We start from the raw sequence: 26,895 nt of genomic DNA, 5'->3' as shown, positions 1-26,895 counted from the left end.
CAGGGAGAACGGGGCTGGGAAACAACGCGCTTGCAAGAGCAAGGTAGATATTTAAATGAATTAACAGGAGCTAATTGGCAGGCAGGCGTTTCGACACAACAGAGCGGGTGGTAAACATGTGTAAAGCAAATCCAACAAAGTGGAGCGGAGGGTTTTACTCTAGAAATTACCAAGATGTTAACTCTCATTCAAAACAAAATCTTGGCTGCGAGGCAGCTGCAGCACATTCCCACTTCTCAGGCAGTTGTTACGGTTGTCTTGAGGATACGTTTATTGTTACAACCCAAGAAAAGCAGCTGCCTAAGGTCTCTCTCTGGAAAAGGTTACTTGAATTAACCGTTAAATTATAAAGTTGCTGCTGTCTCAATATCTCAGCCAATTAGTTCAAAAGTGCTGTAATAAATTAGATTTTTTTGTACCATGGCGCTTATAGGATTTGCTACAACACAAATATAATCACTCAAGAATTGAGCACTATTGCTGAAGAAAAGAATCTAAGAGGATGGAGCCAAAACAGCTCTCGAGGAGGGATGGAAACCAGCACGTAGTGGGGGGGACGCAGAAGAGATGCCCCCCCATGGGAGCCCAGCCCTGCCTGTCCCCCTCATCCTTTAGGCTTAAAGCAGCTGATACCCAGCTGGCTCAAAACGGCGCTGTGAAGGGTAACTGGAAAACAAACATTTTGCTGTGAGGCTGGAAGTGTATGAGGCTTGTTAAGCTCTGCTCAGGTAGTGCCGGATCCAAAGGTCTCCGAGGTGAAGCTCGGCACTTCCCAACGGGTCCTGATGGGTTCACGAGCGCCTGGAACTGCAGAGAACCCGCATCTGGTCAGCAAGAAAAAATGTCTCTGTATCGCCTCTTGATTTCCTGAGAAAACAACCTCAGACACACAAATTGCGGTTTTTATCTACCTAAAAATCCCCTTTTCCACCTACATCCCCGGCCTTAAGAGACTTCAGAGCCCAAGTCCTGAACTACTACTTATCCAGTAGGCAGCTGCCTATCAGTGATTCTCCATCAATCAAGGAGCAGAGGCTGCAAGGAAAACACGTTATTCCCCTGGCATTTCCAGACTTACTCAGACTGGCATTTCAATATTGGCATCTAAAATTATTAATGTGAGCGTTGTTTGAACACCTCAAAACTCAGACCTGGAAGAACACAGTGAAATAAATCACATTCCCTAACGATTTTTATTACCGTCTTCCTGCGGCTCCTTAACTTTTTAAAGACACCTTTGATTTTGCAATTACTCACCGCGGTTTGATTGCTCCCAGCGCACGGGTTTTCTGCAAATAATAGACACTGACAAATTTTATTCTCCACTGGAGCCTGAAATTCTGAATTAAACGTAATAGAAATAAATTTATTTTTTATTAGTTATTTTAGTACCGAGCATAGATTGTTTCCCAAAGACGCCCTCTCCTAATGGCTTTGGAAAGCAAAGCAGCTGTTGAATTCCTCCTGGGCCGGTATCAATCTATTCTTGTTACTAACAGTGTTGTTTAAATTATGCTTCAATAAGTTAGGGGGCAATTTGGTTCCTTTCTTTCCCTGGGCCTTTCACCTTAGAATATTTTGCATTCAGGGATTTGCACAGGCACAGTTGCCAGTGGCAACAACCAAGACCAAGACTGTAATAAAGCAACTTTAAGGTGAGTTAAAACACAAATAGCGGCAGGTACTCTGTTTTCTGCTCCTTTAGAGCTGTGCCTGTAAAACTGGGAATTGCCAAAGAAACCGCAGGTTTGTAAGGGCGCAGTTTTCAACGATGAGATTCTAATCAAACACTGATTTAAAATGTTGCAATATTTCGCAAACAGTGATTTTAACCAGTTGTTCCCTGTGCATACTGTGAACTGCCTGACATGGAAAGCCCGACACCACTCACACCAGCTCCTGTTCAAGCAAGGACACGAGAGCGCTCGTGACTTCAGCAAACGCAAGCGAAGAACATGCAAAGAGCAAAACCATCACAATCAGCATCATAAGTAGCTGCTCCGTCAGTTGCCTAGTTAGCCCATTATTATACAGTTTTATTATCTTTCTGTTAAGCTTTTCCAAACCTCACAAAGCCAAATTGTACTTGAGGTTTTTCATATCCTACCATCTTTTAATTTATGTTTTCCTTTTTGGCATTTCACTTGTACTTCCAAACTGTGTGGATGGTATTTATGAAGGAACCCAAGCTTCAAACACAACATTTTACACATACAGGCTGCTTCATTCATCTCCTCTCCATCCTCAGGATGGAGAATGTGGTTAATTGTCCCAGCTGCTTCATTCATCCTGCAAAGCAGTTTTGCAGGAAGGCAGCTCCAGTTCACAAGGAAAGCATCCTCTGCTCACATCCACATATCAATGTCTTTTACCAAAATTGTTTCTCCGAAGGAAGAAAAATACATGAACTCTGATTGAGGGGAAGGATGTCTGCAGTTCTGGTGGGCATAGCAAAGATCAACAAGAGGAAAAACACCCCCCAAGCCTATTCTGGCTTAACTTCCTTAGTGAGCTGTCTGTGCCACTGGAAACCATCATGAAAATCTAGAAGCAAGACAAAACCAGCTAATGCACCTAAACAAAACATGTTCTTCCTTCTCAAAATGCAAAGCGAGAGGGACAAAGCCCAGGAGATGCTGCACCCGCCTCCTCCTGGAGCTGTTAAGCGCGTCTTGCTGGGATTGCCACAGAAAGGCTGAGTTATCACAACCCGCAGCGGCTTCAGCAACCACCCTACAACGCTCTGCAATACATTTTTTCCCCCAAAAGCATCCAGCCAACTCTAGAGAGAACGCATGTTGGAACAACGCAACTGTGCAACGTTTCCAAGGAGAAGATCCAGCACCCGGTGTCCCTCCCCAGCGCAGTCTCACCTTTTTGTGGGCTATCAGGAGACAGTTGGAGTGTTGGTGCTCGCAGGCGATCTCGTAGTCGGGGACGAGGTCGGCCAGGTCCTGGACGAAGCGCACGACCTCCTCGTGCCAGGGGACGTTGGCCATGGTGAGGTTGCTGGCCGAGCTTTCGCCGCAGTACGTCACACCCTGCGGAGAAACGTGGAGACTGGCACTGTCAGCTCGACCACAGAACCCCAGAATGTCAGGGGTTGGAAGGGACCTGGAAAGCTCATCCAGTGCAATCCCCCCATGGAGCAGGAACACCCAGCTGAGGTTACACAGGAAGGTGTCCAGGCGGGTTGGAATGTCTGCACAGAAGGAGACTCCACAACCCCCCTGGGCAGCCTGGGCCAGGCTCTGCCACCCTCACCAGGAAGAAGCTTCTCCTCAAATTTAAGTGGAACCTCCTGTGTTCCAGTTTGAACCCACTGCCCCTTGTCCTATCATTGGTTGTCACCAAGAAGAGCCTGGCTCCATCCTCCTGACACTCCCCCTTTCCATATTGATCCCCATGAATGAGTCACCCCTCAGCCTCCTCTTGTCCAGCTCCAGAGCCCCAGCTCCCTCAGCCTTTCCTCACACAGGAGATGCTCCACTCCCTTCAGCATCTTGGTGGCTGCGCTGGACTCTCTCCAGCAGTTCCCTGTCCTGCTGGAACTGAGGGGCCACAACCAGACACAATATTCCAGGTGTGGTGACTCCACCACTGCCCTGGGCAACTCTACCGCTTCCCTTTATCCTGGGAAGCACCTTTCAAAGCATCCGAATGGAGGATGCTCCTGAGCTACTGCGGGACCTTTGAGAAGGTCACTTCATCCTCACACACGACACGCCTGGAAGAAAATCTGGACAAACCAACACAACAAGTGAGGGTGACACTTGTAGAGATAATTGTCCCATGTGCCTCAGAGGGAAGGACCTATCCCCTTCAAGCCAGGGCTGCAATTTCTGCCGCCGTCCTTTCGTATTCACACAAATCCCATCCCAGCCCCTTGTAAAAACACCCAACACCTTCTCCTCTCCACCTGTGCCCGTACAGCACTGGCTCTCCCTCCTTCCAGCTGTCCAATTTACTTACAGGTTAATTAAAGCCACCTCTTTCACCTGCAGACGATAACTGCCCCAGATCAAGACCATTTGGGCAATCAAGACACAAAGACAGTCCCTGCACCCCGAAACCCATTTGCCACCTTCCCCGTGCTGCCCACACAATGAGGCCCAGGAACCGCAACCTGGCGCTATGGATACGGGTATTGGAGATTCTGAGTAAAACAGCAGCAGCTGGATCTCAGTAACAGCAGATTTCTCTTAAACACCTTTTCTTCTCTTCTGTGCATGTGCAAAGTGTATGATTCTTGAAAGCTTAAAGAGCATAATCACTTAAAAAAAACCCCTCACTGATAATAGACAGCTATAGTGGCTGCTGGATGGATATTCAGTGCTCCAGACCCTTATTAAAATAAAATAAGAGATTAGGGGCATTTGTCCAAACTGCTCAATATCCCTCCTGGATATGGAGGGCCATGAGCTAGATGCAAAAATAGCATTGGCACAGTAAAGCCAGTGCAAACAGTCAGTAAACACACAGATTATTTCTCAGGGCTGAGCACACGAGCAAACACCCCAAAATATAAAAGCATTTGTAAAAACTCCCCCTAGCTCATCTCACTCTGTCTTTTGCTTAAATTAATTCAGTGAATACTGAGAGCTGTTGGGAAAAAAAGTCCATGTCTGAGTGAGTCACACAGAGGGAGAGTGAAAATCCAGCCTTAAGTTGGTGTCGTAGAGTAACTTTTATTGTTTAGTGACAAGTTGAATTGACTTGATGACATGAAAAAGCAGCTTGTGTTGTTTTGGTCAAAGGCCACCAGAACAATTGAGGAATTTCTATAATCCTACCACCCCATGAGGAGTCCGCGCTGCTTCGTGAAACGCTGAGAGCTGAAATCATCGCCCCGAGAAAACATCCACAGGAAACAGCGGGATTTTTTAATAGGATTGATTTGCGCTGATTGCGGATCTCCCGCAAAGGCCAGCACCTTCGCTCCTGAGCTCCCCTGATTTATCACAAGTGGAGGTCAGGTAGTGCTGGCAACTAAAAAAAAATCGCTAATCTGTGAGGTGGGATGTACAAGCAGGACGAGCAGAGCATGGGCAGAGCATGGGGAGAAGCTGCTCGTGGGTTGGCAAAGCTCTGCAGCTCACGGGTGTGAACGAGTCTTTGGAGAAAGAGTTTTTCTGATCGTTCTCTGGAAGCTCAAAACCAGTCACTAATTTAGAAGTGACAGTGTTCAAAAGACACCTGCATCTCAGATTTAATTGTATTAAATCAAAAGAGATCACAGAATCATTTTGGTTGGAAAAGACCCTCAGGATCATGGAGTCCAACTATAACCCACCCCTGGAACTGCCCCATGTCCTGAGAACCTCATGTCCGTCTGTCCAGCCCTCCAGGGATGGTGACTCCAGCACTGCCCTGGGCAGCCTGTTCCAATGCCCCACAGCCCTTTGGGGAAGAAATTGTTCCCCAGATCCAACCTCACCCTCCCCTGGCGCAACTTGAGGCCGTTTCCTCTGCTCCTGGCGCTTGTTCCTGGGGAGCAGAGCCCGACCCCCCTGGCTCCAAGCTCCTTTCAGGCAGTTCAGAGATCAGAAGGTCTCCCCTCAGCTCCTGTTCTCCAGCTGAACCCCCCAGGTCCCTCAGCCGCTCCATCACACTTGTGCTCCAGCCCCTCACCAGCTCCGTTCCCTTCTCTCAACTCGTTCCAGCACCTCAAGGGTTTTCTTGTCTTCAGGATATCTGGTTTTCACTCCAGCTCCCTTCCCAACCACCCAATACAGCAAAGGGACCGAAGGAAAGAGCGTTGGAGGGGCCACAAGTTCACAAGTTCCTGCTGTTCCTTACACAAGCCGAGACTCTAGCGCTGCTGGTTTGGGTGATACACTGACAAGAGAGGCTGAGGTCCCCCGGTCACAGCCATACCCATCCCTGCAACCATTACTGGTCATTGAACGCAACCCCTCATGTTCTCACACACCCGACTCCATCCAACTTCAGCCTCACCACTTTGAGATCAGCTGCTCTTAATCTGGACATCTGACCACTTGAACCTCCTGAATTACCGACTTAGTCTTAGCCATGACCTTGATTTCACTACTGCTTTGCTCCTTCTTTAATTATAGTAGTAAAACTCTCATAAATTAGCTCAGCAGTATGTAGCTTACTAAGATTTATTTTTGCTTATTTCTTTCTTTCCAGATAAAACTCATTAAAGGCTCACGCAGCTGGTTTAACCGGTGGTATCACAACACGGGTCACAAACCTCCCGGCACCCAGAAGGACAAAACTCACACAAGAAACTCAGCTTTTCTTCCAGACAAAAGCCCAACTCCTCTGTAACTCTCTAGGTGTTTTCATCACCTTGGCTCTTTGGCTGAGCTATTTTATTCTAGCCACAAAACCCCACCGAGCAGGGCTCTTTAAAACAGAGCACACACAATTCTACGGATGATTATGTTTTGTGTTTGCAAGTTTTTCCACTGTGAAGAACATTTCTCCTTTTTTAAAATGGCATTTGCCTCCACGCTGTTTACAGCACCTGGTCCCGGCCAACGTTCCACCCCCAAGACCTAATTCAGCTCCATTAAAGCTGAACCCATCATGTCCAGCAATAAACAGAGACAAACGCTTAAACTTTGCAAACACTTAAAATCAAAGCAAGGTGAACCACGCCGTGCTTAAATAGAGCTACAAACGAAACAGATTTGTGCTAATTAGAAACTGTACGAGTTTTGGAAGCAATTACTTTCTCGCTGGTAAATTTATGAGGGACCTCCGCTATTAATCTGCCCGAGCAAAGGATCTTAGAGCCCCACACCATAACTCACACCGGCGCGGAAACAGGTTGACGTGCACAACCGCGGACGAGCCGGGGAGTGTTCAATGGGAAGTACATTAATATTTTTAGCTCGGCTCCGAAAATCTGAAAAAGATTTTAAACGTTCTTAGATTAGAGCAGCCAACCATGCGGATAATAGGATATGTATTTCCCCAGCTCAGCCGTATAGATGCAGCCCCGTATAGCAATATTTTCCCTGCGTTCATTATACAGATTATGGTTTGAGCAGCATGAAAAATGTGCGGCTACAGAGGGGGAAAATTCTTCGGAAACTACAACATGACTCATTCTCTTAATAAACTTCAAAGATATCATTTACAAGCAAAGAAAGCAGAGCAGCAAATGGAATAACTAAGTGCTCTGATAGCTGATTAATCCACGAGCACAAATCAATGAAAATCAGCTTAGCAGCACAGCGAGTGAAAGCACAGCAGCTTTCAACCTCCCCAACTTAAAACCTGAGTTAATTAACAGCGCTGATACCACTTGAAGAACGTGAACGGTTGATTAGGGTGGTCATATTTTTCAGTAATACACAGAGACAGTTATTAAGACATCAAATATTAAAAAAAGGAAACCATTCTATTCTACAACCCTAAGCTCTTACACCAACATCCCCGCAGCAGCAACATCAATGATGCTGCCTCTTAATTAGTCTTTAATGAGGGTGCTTTTAGCATCCTAATCATGCCATGCATTTGGCCAAATACCTTGAAAGGCAGAAGCCTTTTGCAAAGCGTCTCAGCCGTTCCTGTTACCCCGGTATGGATCCCGAGCGATCGTTTCAGTCCACAGGGCAATTTCTGGGGAGCTAAGGACGGCAGTGCTTTGTTTCTCAGCTCCGCAACTCCAGGCTTCCCAACTTAATTACGGAACAAGAGAATTTTCTTAACTCCCAGCCCACAAATTATAAATGTGCTTAATTGAGGCTTGTGTGAATTAACAGAAGAACAAAGTGTCAGCCAAGCTGAGTGACAGGGCCACTGTTGGAGAGTTGGGGCAGCCCTGACCCGAGACAAGTATAAAAAACCCCAAATGACATGTTGATAGATGGAGCTCTCTGCAATAAAAATGTGTATGATCCAAGCAGCGGCATTATCCAAATTATATACACAAGCTCTCAAAAGCTTGCTGGCTCCTGGCTGGAGCACATTCGGGCTCGTCGGTTGTTTTTAATAATTGCTTTCAAGTTGATTTAACAAAGGACATGGGGTTTATTTGTGTCAGTTAAATCCGAAAAGCAGGAATGGAGATGGTTGGTTCTGCAGCACAACCCTGATATTTAACACCAGCTCTCTGGACACACCACACGTACAGATATTAACACCTCGTGAATACACTTAACTTGCCTTTTACCTATAGCGTTATTCAGCGTGACTGCAGATAAGGGTAGCAGCAAACAATAACCGAAGCTTAAAGAACATTTTTAAAATAAGCACCAAGGCCTCATATTTGTTCTGAAATGGTTTGTTTTATTTTTAGGGAATACTGTTTAATTTAATTGCATTGCGGTTAGGGCCACCCATAAACCGTGAAGGCAAAGGAACTTATCCTGTAACAGCAAAATGCTGGAGGCATTTTCATTCCACCTCTTCTAAACAAGCAATATAGATTATCAATAGAGAAATGGCCACCATTAAATCATGTTCAGTCACTCCCCCCTGCTCCTCATGCCCCGATTGCACAGGAGGAGGTGGGAGGAAGAGAAAAAGCTTCGACTGGAAGGCAAGAGGTGATTTTCCAGCCAGCGACCCGCCGTGCTGTGACCCACTGCCGCCTGCCTCAGTTTCCCCGGCTGCACGGAAGAGAACTATAGAATCATTTGGGTTGCAAAAGACCCTCAAGTTCATCGAGTCCAACCACAACCCACCCCGGCACTGCCCTGTGGCCCTGAGAACTTCGTCTATGCACCAGCCCTGCTCCTGCAGCACCAGAGCCACGGACAACGGTGTTATGGGACAGCTGAGCTCAGACACACTCGGACATCACACACAACCGTCTCCATACACTCTTTATTTTCTACAGCTTCCCTTTGTTGAAGCTTTGTTGTTTCAGGCAACAAAGATGCTGAAGGGAGTGGAGCATCTCCCGTGTGAGGAAAGGCTGAGGGAGCTGGGGCTCTGGAGCTGGACAAGAGGAGACTGAGGGGGGACTCATTCATGGGGATCAATATGGAAAGGGGGAGTGTCAGGAGGATGGAGCCAGGCTCTTCTGGTGACAACCAGTGACAGGACAAGGGGCAATGGGTGCAAACTGGAACACAGGAGGTTCCACTTAAATTTGAGAAGAAACTTGTTCCCGGTGAGGGTGGCAGAGCCTGGCCCAGGCTGCCCAGGGAGGTTGTGGAGTCTCCTTCTGTGCAGACATTCCAACCCGCCTGGACACCTTCCTGTGTAACCTCATCTGGGTGTTCCTGCTCCATGGGGGGATTGCACTGGATGAGCTTTCCAGGGCCCTTCAACCCCTGACATTCTGGGATTCTGTGAAAAAAAACCTCACAAACCCAATATAATTTCCACGCCTTGTGCTTCCCGCTTATTTAAGATACTAACCTCTATCGAAACAAAAAAAAAAAACAACTGAGAACAACCGATTTTAGCTTGGATTTTCATCAGGCTTGCGCTTGCAGCCGAGCCCAGTGCTGCACCACAAAAATCCCTTCTCAATTTCAGAAATGCATTTGTATCAGACCACAGGCTGGGATGAAAGAGTGACTTTTTGATAAAACCGTGTGGCAGGGGCACTTGAAAAGTCAGAGTTTAATCATTCCCCTCTGTTTACAATGAAACTTGTTATTGAGCTTTACTATGTACTCACAGCATGAAAAAAAACCCTTGGTGTCAAGCCCAACTCCTCAGACACATCTAAGAGTAACTCGTAACCTTTAGCTGGATCAACAGAAAAGACAAGCTGGGTCTCTCCTGTCACCAGGACACTGATAACAACCGGAGTAGCTTCGGGACATCCACACTTCGGTCTTCTCCTTGGAGCCTTCGCTTGTACTTTGGAGGACATTAAGTGGTCAGTTTTTAAATTACTATTTTTTTTTCAGGTATGGAAATTATACATTGTTTGGATTTTATAGCAGGCACTAGGACAGGAGATTTTTCTTTCTTAACTTCACCTTCTCTCCATCTAAACGCAGCCTGGAACGGCAGCAAGACTCTGAAGAGCCTTTTGACAGGTGGGGGCAACCGCCTCTTGCTGCACGCAATTAAAAACTCATTAAAGCAGGGCTCATTTTCCTCATTATTTTAAGCACTTAAATAGTCTTTAGTGTTTAATATGACAAGACTGAGCAGACTGGGACAGATTCTTCCCTCTGGCTTTTCCTTCCAGGCACTCACTTGCTCATTTTAATTTCATAGCAAAGCTCGAGGTGCCAAGAGTGGGAGTTGCAGCCCCAGAACATGGTCCTGAGCTCTGCGGACACCGAGCACACCCACCAACACCAGCTCAGCATGAGGACGCTGCGCTGGAGCCGCTGGACGATCCTCGGGGCCAAGTGCCTTCAGGTGCCCCAAAAGTGATTTCATGAAAGCTCCAGGAAATTCTGTGCAGAGCCACGACACATCTGTGCTCAAGTCCTGTCCCCAGACAGCACCATGGGGTGAACGGCCCTCACACAAAGGACAAAGCAGGCAGGGGTTTTTATATTCTGTCCTTAAATTAAACTGGATGGAGAGAAGCAGCAAGGCTCTGCACTGGCAGGGACCCGTGCTGCTATTGACAGCTGCAGGGTGAAGATTCATTGAGCAACACAACCACATCCCCGGGGATGTCATTCCACCTGCGGCTCTGACCACGACAACCAGATCTCACCTCAGCATTGCAGAAGATCTGAAATGCAAAGCCAGGTGTGCAATGGTGAGCACTTGAGCTTCCAGAGGTGCTGCTGGAGCGAGTTGAGAGAAGGGAACAGAGCTGGTGAGGGGCTGGAGCACAAGTGTGATGGGAGCGGCTGAGGGACCTGGGGGGTTCAGCTGGAGAACAGGAGCTGAGGGGAGACCTTCTGATCTCTGACCTGCCTGAAAGAAGCTTGGAGCCAGGGGGGTCGGGCTCTGCTCCCCAGGAACAAGCGCCAGGAGCAGAGGAAACGGCCTCAAGTTGTGCCAGGGGAGGGTGAGGTTGGATGTGGGGAACAATTTCTTCCCCAAAGGGCTGTGGGGCATTGGAACAGGCTGCCCAGGGCAGTGCTGGAGTCACCATCCCTGGAGGGCTGGACAGACGGACATGAGGTTCTCACACAGAATCCCAGAATGTCAGGGGCTGGAAGGGACCTGGAAAGCTCATCCAGTGCAATCCCCCCATGGAGCAGGAACACCCAGATGAGGTTACACAGGAAGGTGTCCAGGTGGTTTGGAATGTCTGCAGAGAAGGAGACTCCACAACCCCCTGGGCAGCCTGGGCCAGGCTCTGCCACCCTCACTGAGAAGAAATTTCTTCTCAAATTTAAATGGAACCTCCTGTGTCCCAGTGTGCACCCACTGCCCCTTGTCCCATCATTGGTTGTCACTGAGAAGAGCCTGGCTCCATCCTCCTGACACTCCTCCTCTCAGGGACATGGGTCAGTGCCAGGGGTGGGTTATGGTTGAACTCAATTATCTTGGGGCTATTTTCCAACCAAAATGATTCTGTGTTTCTCTTCTATCACGTGCACACTTGCACACGCACAGCATTAAAGCTACTAACAGTGCAGAGAGGACACACGGACACAGCCACCAAACGTGCCCCGCATCTCCGTGACCTGTTTGCAATGACCAAAGGTCCATCTGGGGTTTCTGCGCCCCCCCGGCCTCCCAGGAACGTGACCCTGCGCACACTCCACTCGCACACGTTTCAGTTCCTCAGGACTCACATTTCGCCTCAAAATCCTTTTGCCCTTTTGGTTTAAGAAATATAAATGGCAAAATACTGCACAAACACAGTATCTGGCTTTTAAAACAAAAAGAGGGTGATATTGCACGTTCCAGATCTGAAGTACAACAACCAACTCTGTACAACTGTGACAGTGATATTATGGCACTAAAACAGAGTATGCCAAATAAAACTGATGCGTATTTAATAACCACTACTGATTCTTCCCTGACTTGGGTTTTACACAAGGGTAATCAATGATAATTTCTGTTGGCTTAAATAAGAAAATAGGGTCCCACAGAGTTACACCGCTGTAAGATACTCATGTAAATGAGCAAAAGTATCAAGCCCTGCAAGAATAAATCTTCATCCACTCTACCCCGTGAGCCTCTCCGGAGCAACAGGGGATTAGCTACATTCATTTTAAATGAACGCCATGTATCTCAAGTATTTAAGTAGGAAATCCCACTGAGATGAGCCTCAATTTCTGGAAGATGCTTTGCAGTTTTCTTGTATTCTTTTTTTGTTTATTTGCTTTGAGTGGGACCTGGTCTCTACCAGGGTCTTACCCTGGCTGGAGTTTTTGTCTGAGCATGGATCATTACATGGAGTGTATGGAGAGGAATAACAACTGCTGTTAATAGATTTGAACTCACCTCAACCTGCCCGGCTTCCTTTGGGTCCCAGTTTAACTCCCGACTTTATGTATTATTATATCAAGCATCACTTTGAACGCTGTGGGATTATATCTATGTGATTACTCCGCTTTTGCCTGCACAGTCACAAACCCCTAGGTTTTGGGGGTTAGGATGCAGCCCCTTCTGCTGTTCTCCTTCGCTGAGATCTGCTCACCTTTTATTCCAGAGCAGTCAAACACCACAGGCACAGAGACCTGTGGGAAACTGCAGCAGGTCTGTGGAATCCTTGACAGAAAATATGGGAGTAGAGATCAGTCTTGAGATATTAAGATTTACCCTTGAGAAGGACGGGAGTAAAGGAGTATCCGGAGAGAGGAGGGATGTACCCGTGAGAGAGAAGGGGATAGAAGAATAACATGGAAGATAGAAATATTAACCAATGAGATGTTAGTGCTGTAACTTGTAACCAATAGTGAAAAGACACATGAACTGGTAGAATTGCATAAAAATGCACTTGTAGCAATAAATGGCACCTATTACTTTCATCTTGAAAGAATTTGGTCCATGTCGTTTGTCCGTCTCAACCGCGACAGAGACCCCAGATCTTTGCCTTACCCCACAGGCACAATGAAGCACCTGGAAGAATTCTCAACCCCAGTTTGCTCAACAGCAGAGCTTGGATGTCTCTGAAACAACTGCAGCAGCCATCTAAAGAAGGCTAACCTACTAATTTAGTTAGGTCAGACCTTGGGGTAAGGGTCTGAGTGCAGGGACAGCACCAACATAAACTTGTCCAGCAGTGCAGGGGGCTCACCAGCCCAGCAGCAATCACAGAATCATTCTGGTTGGAAAATATCCCCAAGATCATGGAGTCCAACCATAACCCACCCCTGGCACTGCCCCATGTCCTGAGAACCTCATGTCCGTCTGTCCAACCCTGCAGGGATGGTGACTCCAGCACTGCCCTGGGCAGCCTGTTCCAATGCCCCACAGCCCTTTGGGGAACAAATTGTTCCCAGATCCAACCTCAACCTCCCCTGGCGCAACTTGAGGCCGTTTCCTCTGCTCCTGGTGCTTGTTCCTGGGGAGCAGAGCCCGACCCCCCTGGCTCCAAGCTCCTTTCAGGCAGGTCAGAGATCAGAAGGTCTCCCCTCAGCTCCTGTTCTCCAGCTGAACCCCCCAGGTCCCTCAGCCGCTCCCATCACACTTGAGCTCCATCCCCTCACCAGCTCCGTTCCCTTCTCTCAACTCGCTCCAGCATATCAAGGACTTTCTTGTCCTCAACGGCCCAACATGGCAACGCTGTCAATCTACATCCCTTCCTTGGAGAAAGTCCTTGCTGCTTGAGATCTGAGAAGCACTGTGAAGTGCTCAGAGTGAAAAAATGACAATTTTCCATTAAAGCAGCGTGGACAGGAGCCTGTCCTAGCTACAACAACATCGGGAATACATGTAGGACCACCTCAGGAATATCTCTATCACCATGTCTTTTCTTAACTATTTCCCTGACAGTCCAGGGCATAATTTTGCAGGGGAAGAGCTGCTGGGAGAGCTGAGCTCCCACTGCTGGGAAACAACAACCACGAGGCTGAACCCTTCTGCAGGCCAAGGGAAGAGCAGCCCCTGCCTTGGAGCAGACAGATGTTCACCCCGGAGGGCGCTCGGGGGGAATCTGTGCTCAGAAGCATTGATTAAATTACACCTGATTCATTTTCCTAATTAAAGTCGCTACACACGACAGAGCAGCCCGAGCAGCACGTTTGGTGACAGCCTCAGGCTCCACGCTCAGCTCTGTCCCCCTCGCACGCTGGATTGCGTATTAGTAAAAGGGTTGGGAGATGCGAGGTGGGAAGAGGAATATAAACCAGCCTCATATACGTTGTAAAACTGAGGGGTTTTTTCCCCCAAACCATGCTCCAAATCTTATTTTGTATTAAGCTATCAGCTCTAGCAGCACGCAGAGAGAGAAAGAGACCTCTCAATATCAATAATATCAAAACCTTCAGGTTTTGTTTCATAAGGAAATTGCAACAAACTCCGGGTTCTTTCTTTAAAGCAGCAGTAAATCAAGGTTAAAACGACGACAAAGAAAAGTGAGAAAGAAAAAGGAGAAAGAAAAGTCCAGAAGTAACAGAGCTGCAAAAATACAGACCTGATGTAAATGTCGGTCTGCAATGCTGACAGTGATTCTTTATAATACACTTTGTAATGTGCCTTTTTTTATTCTTTACACTAAATTGATTAATCCCATGATAAAGCACCTCCTGCCCTGCAGTATCACACATGCTCCTGTTAGCAGATCTTCCAGTCCCATGGGGTAATATTAGTATTTCCCCCTGTTTCGCACAGCCTGACAAACACCATGTCAGGAATACAGACATTATCACATTTTCAACCAGCAGAATTTCAGAATGGGAAGAATAACTTAATACCAAAACCTGCCAGTTTGTCCCAGAATATTCTGTTCAAAATGTTGGTTGACATAAAAGAAGGAATATCTATTTATTGGTTTCTGTTTTCGTAAGAAATACAAAAAAGACCAGAAGGTTACAATTCTGTTGGGTAGAAATTGCTAGCAGCTGGTACAAACCTTGTCTTAACACCGAAGATACTCCAAACACACATGAGAAATTAAAAACCTGGTTGCCTAATTTTAAAAGCAAGAGATAAGTACCTTTTGAATCACAGAAATCTTTGGAGGAATTCGCACAGAGAATCCCAGCATGTCAGGGGTTGGAAGGGCCCTGGAAAGCTCATCCAGTGCAATCCCCCCATGGAGCAGGAACACCCAGATGAGGTTACACAGGAAGGTGTCCAGGCGGGTTGGAATGTCTGCACAGAAGGAGACTCCACAACCTCCCTGGGCAGCCTGGGCCAGGCTCTGCCACCCTCACCAGGAAGAAGTTTCTTCTCAAATTTAAGTGGAACCTCCTGTGTTCCAGTTTGCACCCATTGCCCCTTGTCCTATCACTGGTTGTCACCGAGAAGAGCCTGGCTCCATCCTCCTGACACTCCCCCTTTCCATCTTGATCCCCATGAATGAGTCCCCCCTCAGTCTCCTCTTGTCCAGCTCCAGAGCCCCAGCTCCCTCAGCCTTTCCTCACACGGGAGATGCTCCACTCCCTTCAGCATCTTGGTGGCTGCGCTGGACTCTCTGCAGCAGTTCTCTGTCCTGCTGGAACTGAGGGGCCACAGCTGGACACAGTATTCCAGGTGTGGTCTCTCCAGGGCAGAGCAGAGGGGCAGGAGAACCTCTCTGACCTACTGACCACCCCCTTCTAACCCACCCCAGGTCCCATTGGCTTCCTGGCCACAAGGGCCCAGTGCTGGCTCATGGTCACCCTGCTGTTCCCAGGACCCCCAGCTCCCTTTCCCCTACGCTGCTCTCTAACAGGTCATTCCCCAACTTACACTGGAACCTGGGGTTGTTCCTGCCCAGATTCAAGACTCTACACTTGCCCTTGTTCTATTTCATTAAATGTTTCCCCGCCCAGCTCTCCAGCCTGTCCAGGTCTCTGGATGGCAGCACAGCTTCCAGTGTCAGCCACTCCTCCCAGCTTGGTGTCATCAGCAAACTTGCTTTACTGAAATCAAGATAAACCACATCCACTGTTTCACCAGCATCTATCCACCTGGTTATGTGCTCATAAAAGGCTTTTTACTTGTGCAAGTTGCATTTATTCGTGTAAATTTAAAACCGTGGTGGGGAGCGGGGTGCAGGAGAAAAGAAGTAAAATACTGACGGAAAAAAACCAGCTCACCTTGACCTCGATGAAGTCGGGTTTACCGAGGGATATCAGGTCGGCGTAGGCTTTGAGTTCATCCACATTCCACGCTTTCACCAGCGTCAGCCTATAAACAGTGCGCTGTTGCTGAAATAAAGGGAAAAAGTTACATTAGCAATGCATTCTGACCCAGGGAAGAGGTTCCGGCCTTGTGTACAGCTTCAAATAGGGAGGGAAAAAATCATCATGAATTCCAAGAACCTGGGGGCTAAATAAACCAGACTCGAGCCAGGAGCCACCTCACTTGTTCTCTCAAGAAAGCTGCTCCGCAGCATCTGTGAGCTGAGCTGCCTTCTGCGGCACAAAACTCATCTTCCCTCTGTATATTCCAGACACTTTGTGTTTTTACAGGAGCTTTAACTTAATGGGAAAATCATCATGAATTTTCTCTCTCTAATTCACTTCCCTGGGCATAAAAATCTCACCATTAGTTGCTATACAGATAGTTTTATTTCCTCCAGCTGGATCATCTGGCATCAGTGACTTTTGGACGGGACGAACAAGGCCAGACCATCATCTGCCCCGTGCGAACTCTTCCAGCACGTCGGGTACGATATTGCAGATCTGCCATGATTGGTTATGCAGAACGTTTTATGGGAAGCACAAAGTGACAATTAAAACCACAACCGGGAAGTCCTGCAAATTATGACCTTGCCTGATAAAAACTGTGATGCAAACCATTAGGAACAGAGATGGTGTTGATAAGAGCAGCACCGTCCCCTTGTCACCCAAACCTGACCCGTTCCTGTGTACGGCAGCACCAAGGGCACCTGTCCTTGGGTTATTCTGATTTCCCCTCCGGGAGCTGCTCACCAAAGAAGTAACTGGTGACGAAAGGACTTGTACTATCAATAGAAGCACTTGGCCACCAACAAATGCAGCCTCACTGCTCACATCTGCTCGCTTCCAGCTTCCCCCTCTCCTTCCCTTCATCTGCCACTAATGTTTTATTTGACTTATCTCTGCAATTTATGTATAGAGCAATCTTCCATTTTCTTTCCTTGACACACTGCAAAATGTGACAAAAGCACCAGTTTGCGGGGCCCTTTTGCTCTGGTTAACAAATCCAGGGCTGTATCCTGGGGCTGGAACCAAGTTCTGCTCCACAAAGTCCAGGCTTAGGCTCAGGCTGAGCTGGGATCCTCCCTTACCTGTGACATGCCCACAAAGTCACCCAACCTTCAGTGCCACGTGCGCACACACTATTCATTATTAATAATAATTATTAATTATTATTAATGTTTATTATTTCTTATAACACATTTTTTCACGCAGAAGGACAAGCTGAGAATGAGACCTGCTACAGGACTGAACTTGCCATCGCTAAACCTCAGACAGATCCCCAGTCCAAGGCTGTTAAAAAGTTCACACTATTCCACTTCCCAAACAAAACCAATATTTCCCAGGACAAATCCCCTATCCAGCCACATTTTACGTCTTCAGAGCCTCTGATCTACATGCCACATAATTCTGTCCTCTGTATCAAAATGAAAACATCACTTTCCTAAACCAACACATATTTTTTATAGGGGCAAAAAAAGGGATTTTCTATATGACTTTGATATGGAAACTTTCCAGATTATTTACTTACAAATAATTAAAAGACAAACAAAAAAACATGAGGAGCATCTTTTTCCTCATGGTGTTATCCCAGCAGAGCAAGGGGCAGGATTTTAGGGTATTTATGTACAGAGAACTGAACCAAGCACAGGCAGAAATTGTTGGGAACCCAAAGCACCAGGTAAACCTGCAAAATGAGCCAGGGGATAAACACGAGTGAGGATTTGACACCTACAGAATTTAAGAAAATAAGTTAGAGGTGGAGCTTCTTCTATAAACAGTCCCTGCAGAGTAACTTTAAGAATTATTGAATGATAATTGAAGGCCAAATATGACAATAACTAAATTATGCAGCCTCTGCTTTACATGTAGCTTAAGCACATAGTTAAGAACAAGAAAGTGCAGCTCTTATGATTTGAATCAACAGTCCAAAGAAGGGTTTAGGCCCAGAGACAACAGGCAAGTATGAAACCAACAGTTAATTAAAGGGAAAAACAATGGAGGAATGATACAAAAAGATAACTGCGTCCTTTGCCATATAACAGAGAAAGAAGAAACCAGCAGGAAAATATCTAACAAGAGGAAAAATTCCAATACGCGCAGACCTGCCAATCGCCTGAAGTGATTAGACACCCAATTAATCCAGAAACGTCTCCCCAAAGGTCAGCTCGCAGTGGTAAACAGACGCGGGCAGCTGCAAGATACAGTAAATAAAAACTGTGGTTTTAATACCAGCCCCTGCCAAAGGCTGATCCAACCCCAGAGACTGGGAGGCCGTGTTCCCAGTGCAATCACCGCAGTGGGGCGACCACCATCCAGTCCAACCTTCAGGGGTAACAAGTGACAGGAGCAGAGGAAACGGCCTCAAGTTGCGCCAGGGGAGGGTGAGGTTGGATGTGGGGAACAATTTCTTCCCCAAAGGGCTGTGGGGCATTGGAACAGGCTGCCCAGGGCAGTGCTGGAGTCACCATCCCTGGAGGGTTGGACAGACGGACATGAGGTTCTCAGGACATGGAGCAGTGCCAGGGGTGGGTTATGGTTGGACCCCATGATCCTGACAGTGTTTTCCAACCAAAACTCGCTCCATCAGTGTTCTTGATGCTTCAACCACACAGAAAACAGGGGGTCCCCCTGGAGTTTCTAAACATGGGGCTGACCCTGCAGAGCGCTGCTTCCACCTGGGATCACAGGAACACCCTCCAGCACTTGTTGGCTTCTTTTACTCATGTCTGGTTGTTTCCCAAACAGTCATAGAATCATTTTGGTTGGAAAAGACCCTCAAGATCATTGAGTCCAACCATCCCCCACCCCTGGCACTGCCTCATGTCCTGAGAACCTCATGTCCGTCTGTCCAACCCTCCAGGGATGGTGACTCCAGCACTGCCCTGGGCAGCCTGTTCCAATGCCCCACAGCCCTTTGGGGAAGAAATTGTTCCCCAGATCCAACCTCAAGCTCCCCTGCAGCTGCTGGATCAGATGGGGCAGGTCCAGGGAAGGTCCCGAAACACCCACAGTGACTGGAAGAGCTGCCCTGGCCCCCAGTAGCTGCCACGAGTGCAAAGGGAGGTGGTGACGTGAAAGCTGATGTGAAGACTTGCAGCCGCCACCAGCTTCTTCTGGCCCGAGCCAGGGGACACACAGCCAGGCAACAGGAGCAAAACCCAACCCAATTTTGCAAAAATCCCATGTTTGCAGAGGACATCCCTGTGCAATGACAACCACGGAGCAGTGTGCCAGCTGTCCCTGCCCTTCCCGCTGGTGTCTGACTTGTCACTTGTCACCCAGGGAGGGGGACACCCTCTGCCCAGCATCTCTGTGACTGCATGTGCTGGTGCCAGAGGGACCAACTCACTTCTTCCTTCATTTAAATAGTGGTTTTAGGGACTAGTCCCCAATGGCTCTTCACACTTTGTTCTTTTAACTATTTGTTCTCCCACTTTGGAACTGGGCTGAGCCCCACGAACACCTGTCCTGCAAAAAAGGTATTTTTCACCCATTCTGCGGAGGGACAAAACATAAAACACCACCAAAAAATGGTTCCAAGTTGAGTCTGAAGACACGAGCAATGTTTGCGGAGCTGAGAAAACACAACAGCACAAGAACAGTTTTGCAGAGAGGATGAAACCTGATTAGTTTAATTTTATCACAATGTTTTCTAATGTGCATTAAGTAAAATGCTCCAGCGAGCATTTCTTCTTCCAGCAATGGACGCCTGCACGAAGGGAGGGCTTTTCTCCTGTTTAAATCTCATTTTAATACTCACTAATACATATCCTAGATCATTTTAGAAGTCTAACTTCAAAGTTCAAGTACTTAATAAAACTAAAACTGCTACAAGCATCTTAAAAGGGCTTTTCCCCCCCATAGGGCAGCACTAAACGACAAGCAATAACTGCAGCCTGTGGGTATTATCCATCAACTCAACAACTGAACTACCACAAAAACTGTATTAACTAACCACAACCAGTAGTGATAGAAGCAGGTAAATTAAAACGCTGCTAAAGGGATACAGAAAAAAGGCAGAAAAATCAGAAATTAATATTGCAAGGGAACAAACGGCTTCCGAGAGGGCAATGTCTCCCAAAAGGTGTCTGAGCAGAGAGAAAAAAACACTCCTAAAAACGTGGTAGAAGGGAAAGATCAAAATGACTAAGGGCCTAACACTGCAAAATGCTGTATACAAGTAATCTGGGCAGGCTGCCGGCAATACAAACACACAGCCCTGGTTTCTTAACGTAGTATGTGTATTTGGTTGTACAACAGGGCCCCAGGAGATCCTCTTATAAGCGTTGAAAGACAAGAAATAAGAGCTTAAGCCCTGAGAATATAATGATCTAAACCATGAGGATAGAAAACCAGACTTTACGCCCTTATTTCCATGAGAAGCGACCGCTGTTTCACTTCAGCCAGCCACCAGAATAACTTTACCGGAAAAGAAAGAGCTGATACAATAACAAGGCTTTCGAGGGTGAAAGGGCTTGAAACTGTATCTGTTTTATGCCAGAAAGCTTTTTATGCAGATGATGGATCTGCCAGGAAGAGGCAGCTCCAGCCCCGGCAGGACCGCACATGCCCCATGGGTGGCAATGGAGAATAAGAGATGGGGAAGAAAACAAGTGGAATATGTCCTTCTAAATAAATACCTTTATGGGGGAGTAAAACAGATGGAGCTGGAGCCTTCCAGTGATGCCGAGAGAAAGGACAAGAGGCAACGGGCACAGGCTGAGACACAGAAAGTTGCCTTAAAGTGGAATTTCTACACAAGGAGGGTGATTGAAGAGCAGAAGGGGTTGCCCAGAGCGGTTGAGGAGTCTTCATGCTTGAAGATATTCACACCCAACCCATCGAACTGATTCTGCTCTGGGTGGGAGGGTTGAACTAGACAGTCTCCAGAGGAGCCATCCAACCTCAACAGCTCCCACCCTGCCCATCCAGCGGCTGCAGAGATTTCTCAGGTGCCTTTCGGGAGGAGAACCAAGGGAGAACCAACGGAGAAACAACATGCAGAGCACCTCCATGAGGAAGGATTAAAAGTAGCAGCTTTTAGAGAAGGTTCCTTTAGAATCATTCTGGTTGGAGAAGACCCTCAAGATCATCAAGTCCAACCGTAACCCACCCCTGGCACTGCCCCATGTCCTGACAACCTCATGTCCGTCTGTCCAACCCTCCAGGGATGGTGACTCCAGCACTGCCCTGGGCAGCCTGTTCCAATGCCCCACAGCCCTTTGGGGAAGAAATTGTTCCCAGATCCAACCTCACCCTCCCCTGGCGCAACTTGAGGCCGTTTCCTCTGCTCCTGGCGCTTGTTCCTGGGGAGCAGAGCCCGACCCCCCTGGCTCCAAGCTCCTTTCAGGCAGTTCAGAGAGCAGAAGGTCTCCCCTCAGCTTTCTTGATACTTCGGGTCCAATCTGCAGTTAAGTGGCAGAAAAGAGGTCACCTCTGTCACTACAAGGTACACAAAGCTGCTGAACAGTTGTGGGTCACAGCACATTGACCAGGCACGCAGGAGGTCCAAGGATGGAGTAGTCAGACCCTGCCAAAGGCTCAGCAGCCACCCAAAAGAAGCATCACTGTTGGGTTCCTCCAGCTGTTCACATTCTGGCCCAGGCTGCCCAGAGCGGGTGTGGAGTCTCCTTCTGTGAGACATTCAAACCGCCTGGACCCACCTGTGTGATCTGCTCTGTGACCCTGCGTGAGCAGGGCTGGGCTGGGGATCTACAGAGCTCCTGCAACCCAACCAGCCTGGGGTTCTGTGCTCTGTGCCCCAGGGAGCAGCATCCCTGGAGGATTCTCCCTTCTCTGTCCTAAAGCTCAGGGGTCAGCCAGGCTCTCTCTCTTGCCCCTGGTACATCAGTTGACTCAGGAGATGATGCTGCTGTGACGGAGTGTGTCATCGTAATAGCAACGAGCACAGGTCACAACGCACACCAGAAGCACAAGGTCCGTCCTTAAGACCTGCCACAAGAGCACCAGGAAGGGTCTGTGCTGCTGCTTCAGGACAATATCATCAGGTTCTGCAAATCCTTCACACTGGGAGATGCTCCTTCAGGCTGGTGCACAGCACTTGGGAGCAAATGGACACCACGTTTCTGTGATCCTGCCCAGTTCTGATGAACTTCTCCAACACTCACCCCACAATTTCATGTATAAAAGGTGGTTAAGGGGAGGCTTTCTTGTCCCACAACAGGACACTGAGCACACAGGTGGACACTGGGAAGTTTTATACAAATACTCCTTGCCTCCCCAAACCTTCACCCAGGTGATTGCAGGAGACTTCTCTAAAACATAGCAAGCGTGGTTTGTTTTGGATTGTATGTGGCAGTTAGTCCATTGAAAAGCACCTTAATACAGAATACTGACAAAGAAATATCTTTAAAAAAAGGAAAACCACTGAGAACCCCCTTTGGCACCCCCCACAACACACTGTGACTTATTCCCCCAAGTCTTTCAAACCTGATTATTTGGAGGACACAAACCACATCAGTGTTGGCAGCATGTTTAAGAAACAGGGATATTGCACTTTCACTCTCATTGCGTTCCGAAAGCTGCAGAGCAACTGTCCCCGTTTACAACGGGTCCCAAAACACACAAGTCAGCAGGGCCAGCTCAGCTTGGAGACCCAGCAAACGCTTCAGACAAAGGAACCGAGAACCAACCTGGGGAAAAGCAGCATCTTCCCCTCTAGGCAACTCTAGTTAAAAATATTTCCAAGCTACCCCAAAAGGCATTGCACCCTTTGAATGCCAGAACAAGCGAAAAAATGAACTGAACAGAGCCAGCTGAGCCTGGTGCAGAGCGCAGCAGCACGGAAGTTTCTGCCTGTTTCCAAGGGGGTCACATTTTCCTTTGAAACCATCCTAAAATTGTCCTAGTCCTAGAACATTTGCAAATTAATATATTCTGCACATGCATATTGTGCCAGTGGCCAAACCACCGAGCACCCCTCAGCCGGAGCCCATGAGGTGACACCGCTCCTCTGGCCCAGAAAAAGTTAATAAAGGATTCACACGTCAGTTTGACAAAGTGTTCCCTTCTTGCTTCAATAACCAAGAGGGATTGGGGCTTTTTTTTTTTAATCATTTCTTTTTAATTCCCTCCTCCTCAACATTCATCTTTTCATAGATGAAATATAATTATTCTTCATCAAACATCCCGGGTGTTATCTCAGGAGGAAGAGGGAGGGGTGAACACGTCAACTGTGCTGCAAGGAGCAGGTTGAGGGATTGATGGATCAATCCAAGTTTGGTTGGGCTTGGGAGGCATCTCCTTTGTCCAGTTTCTCCTGCTGGCAGCAGGACTGGACCTCACGGGATTGCAAAAGACAAAGGGCAAAGAGTCAAACCTCCTCCTCACCACGCACGGAGCTCCTGCAAGCCCCTCACCTTGGACTGTGTCACTTCAGCTTGCTCTGGTGACAAAGTAGAACAAGTGTCCTACTCTTTGGAAAAAAACCCAAACCCCATATTTCTACTCACTAGCTTAACGCCAGATATTCTCACCACTCATATACCTTTCTTAGATAAAGCAATTGTATTGCTAGAAAAATGACATTTCACTCACAGGCGACTCAACATAAATCCAGATTTTGCAGCTAATGAAGCTCAAGTAACAAAAGCAATAATGTCGACAGAAATGTTGCTTTGCTTAAATGGGAAAAGCACTCTTGGGGGAGAAGAAATCGTGGTGCAGGCTCTACACAAAAACTGCCGTTCCTTTCACACAACTTGCCAAATCCTTTGCAAGTATTAGATGAAGAATAAGAAGCCACTTCAAAAGGCAGCTTCTTAGTTTCATTAGTATTTCCTGTTCCCTTCAACGAAAGGCTCAACTTGTACACTGACTTCATGACACATTTTCAGAGCTTCCCAGCTGGCAAGGACTCGCTCTGATCGCGATACAAACCAGCCTGAAATCGGAAAAGCGTGTGCAATCCCACACCAGTGCTCCTGGCAGGTCCCCTGGTCTTGCATGGCACTGCTGGGTGAGCTGCCCTTGCCAAACAACAGCCCTGCGGGGGGAGAAGCCGTCCGTCCCCTCCAAAAACTCGACCCGGTTCCCTTCTCCAGGTTATACAATGCCTTACCAAGTGAGCAAGTCCTGAATAAAGATATCAAAGCAATTTTCACACTTGGAAATTACTCGTCACAGGGATGAGATCAGAAAAAAAAAAAACAAAAACATATTCACCATATTCAATAATACCCATCTTTCTGCATATAACCCTAAAAGGATAAAAGATCCAGAACACAGCAAAAGGAAATCTCAAACGCCAACACACTTCAAGTTTCACAGATCTCTAAACCCTTCTAGTTCACGCTGGAGACAGAGTCTCTAAGGGGACTGGAGATCAGAGAATAATAGAATGGTTTGGGTTGGAGGGACCTTCCCAGCTCCCCCAGTGCACCCCCTGCCATGGGCAGGGACATCTTCACCAGCTCAGGTTGCTCAGAGCCCCGTCCAGCCTGGCCTGGGATGTCTCCAGGGATGGTTCAGCCACCACCTCTCTGGCCAACCTGGGCCAGGCTCTCACCACCCTCAGGGCAACAATTCCTTCCTCATGTCCAGCCTGAATCTCTCTCCTTCAGTTTAAAAGAATCATAGAATGTCCTGAGTTGGAAAGACCCACAAGGCTCATGGAGTCCAACTCCTGTCCCTGCACAGGACACCCCACAGGTCACCCCATGTGTCTGAGGACGTTGCCCAGTCTCTTCTTGAACACTGTCAGGTTGGGGCCGTGACACCTCCCTGGGGAGCCTGTTCAGTGTCCAGCACCTCTGGGTGAAGAACCTTTTCCTCATGTCCCACTGACCCTCCCTGGCACATCTTCTGCCGTTCCCTGGGCTCTGTCACTGTCACAGAGCAGAGCTCACCCTGCCCCTCCTGCTCCTGCTGAGGAACCTGCAGCCCATGAGCTCTGCCCTCAGGCTGCTCTGCTCCAGCTGAACAAACCCAGGGACTTCAGCTCCCCTGTCCTGTCACAGCAGGCCCTGCTCAAAAGTCTGTCCCCATCTTTCTCATAGGTCCCTTTTAAGCACAGAAAGGCCACACTAAGGTCTCCCCGGAGCTTCTCTTCTCCAGCTGAACACCCCAACTCTCTCAGCCTGCCCTCCCAGCAGAGCTGATCCAGCCTCGGATCATTTTGTGGTCCTGTGATCATCACTGTGGTCATCTTTGAGATCTAGAGATCACTTCTGTCTCTCCCAAATCCATCACTGCTGAGCCTCTGGGTCCCCAGAAGCTTCGCTGAGGAGCTGTGACACCCGTCAGCTCCAGAACATCATCAGAGAACGACTCCGTGCCCTTGAAAAGATGCCAGATTAATCTATTCTTTTGGCAGCCAGGACCCTTCCCCTTAAATAAAGGGCTCATCACTTCATTGGGGCTCATCCATCACTGCACAGCCAGCCCTGAACGCGGGCACTGGAGAGGTGACGTCCTCCAAAAAGTCACATTGCAAACATCTGAGAGCAGATTTGCACAGCAAAGGAGGACTTCTTTTTTCCCTTCAAAGATTAACTCAGCGCAGAGCACAGGAGTTTTCAGCTCCCTTTCTTCAGGCTAATACAGTCATTAACGCAAAAAAAAATGAATAGGTTATGCTGCATAGGTATCTACTGAAAACATACATTGTTCGAGCATTTGCTATTAATACACCAGCTTAAAGCAAGTTGAGGCTTTGTCTTCATTGCTAAAAAGGTACATATTACCATAGGATAATTTATACATGAGCTGCTGTGCTGTATAACCAGAGCAGAGCTCAGAACTTTGATTTTACTGCTCAGCCCCAGCATCTCCCTGCAGATCAGCAGCAAAGTCCTCGCTCTTTGCCAGGACCTGACAGCACAAGTTGTCCCCATGTCATGCCCAGGATGGAGGAGAAAAAACAACCTCAATCACCACCCCCTTCTTCAAAAAAAACCACAAACCAAATCCAAACCTCATATTCTTTTCATACAAAACCTCCTCTTGTCCTCCGCAAGAGACACTGGTGACAAAACAAGCTGCACGTGTCCAAACGACGGGGCTGGTCCTACATCTTGTCCTGATACCTGGATCCCAGGTCAGTCCCCTTAGAGGCCAAAGAACGAAGCAGATGGTCATTTTTTCAATTTTAATGTACTTGTATAAGAAACAAAATTGTCTCTATCAAGTACTATTCCAAGGTGCCAAGTCTGCAAGCCATATAAAATTTCTTAATTCTTACAGAGCCTTGAAAATAAGATGAAAAAAACTGTCATGAATAATAATTACAAAAACATGAAAGTCGGAATTCTGGCTGGCACCAGTTTTTTTTAAAAACAGGAATCAGTCAGCATAACTGTTCTTGTATCATGCAAAATCAGTTTGTATTGACCAGCTTTGAAATTCTGCCACGAAATAGAAAGAAAATCCTGGAGACAAGCGCATCAGCACTAATTCCCGAGCCGGACTTTTAAACCAGAAAAGCCCCCCAGGCTGTGAGCAGTCCTGCTGGTGCACAGAGCACAAGAATAAGCGATCCAGACTGGGAACCAAGGAGAAAATACATCAAATTGCATTATCTTACCTCCCTAAACCAGCATCCTAAGTCGCGCTCCCCTCCACAATCATTCCTATTGTACTCGCCACCTATTGCTTGTCATCTACTTTATTGCTTCACACCTCAGCAGAGATTAATCTGTTTATATAGTTAAAAACCTCCAGAAATAAACCAAAGTACAGGAACAGCTTTGTTCAGAGACCTAAAAATGTTCTTAAGTAAATCCAGAACCATGACTACTCC

The 26,895-nt window shown here is 47.6% G+C and overlaps 1 protein-coding gene across 3 annotated transcripts in view; it reads right to left on the bottom strand.

Moving 5' to 3' along the window:
* The window catches only part of LOC309447491 (S-adenosyl-L-methionine-dependent tRNA 4-demethylwyosine synthase TYW1-like), a 109,274-nt gene that overhangs the window by 10,539 nt on the left and 71,840 nt on the right, over window positions 1-26,895 (bottom strand). For all 3 annotated transcript variants that reach the window (XM_082068171.1, XM_082068169.1, XM_082068170.1), the window contains exons 14-15: window positions 16,050-16,160; window positions 2,874-3,041 (exon numbers count right to left, since the gene is read on the bottom strand). In XM_082068171.1, coding sequence (XP_081924297.1) covers window positions 2,874-3,041; window positions 16,050-16,160 — 279 coding nt within the window. The remainder of the gene's footprint in view (window positions 1-2,873; window positions 3,042-16,049; window positions 16,161-26,895) is intronic.

This window comes from Streptopelia decaocto (genome assembly GCF_964273445.1).
Source record: "Streptopelia decaocto genome assembly, chromosome: 18".
NCBI lineage: Eukaryota > Metazoa > Chordata > Aves > Columbiformes > Columbidae > Streptopelia > Streptopelia decaocto.
The sequence above is the reverse complement of the archived record's forward strand: the minus strand, read 5'-3'. Positions and strand labels throughout refer to the sequence as shown.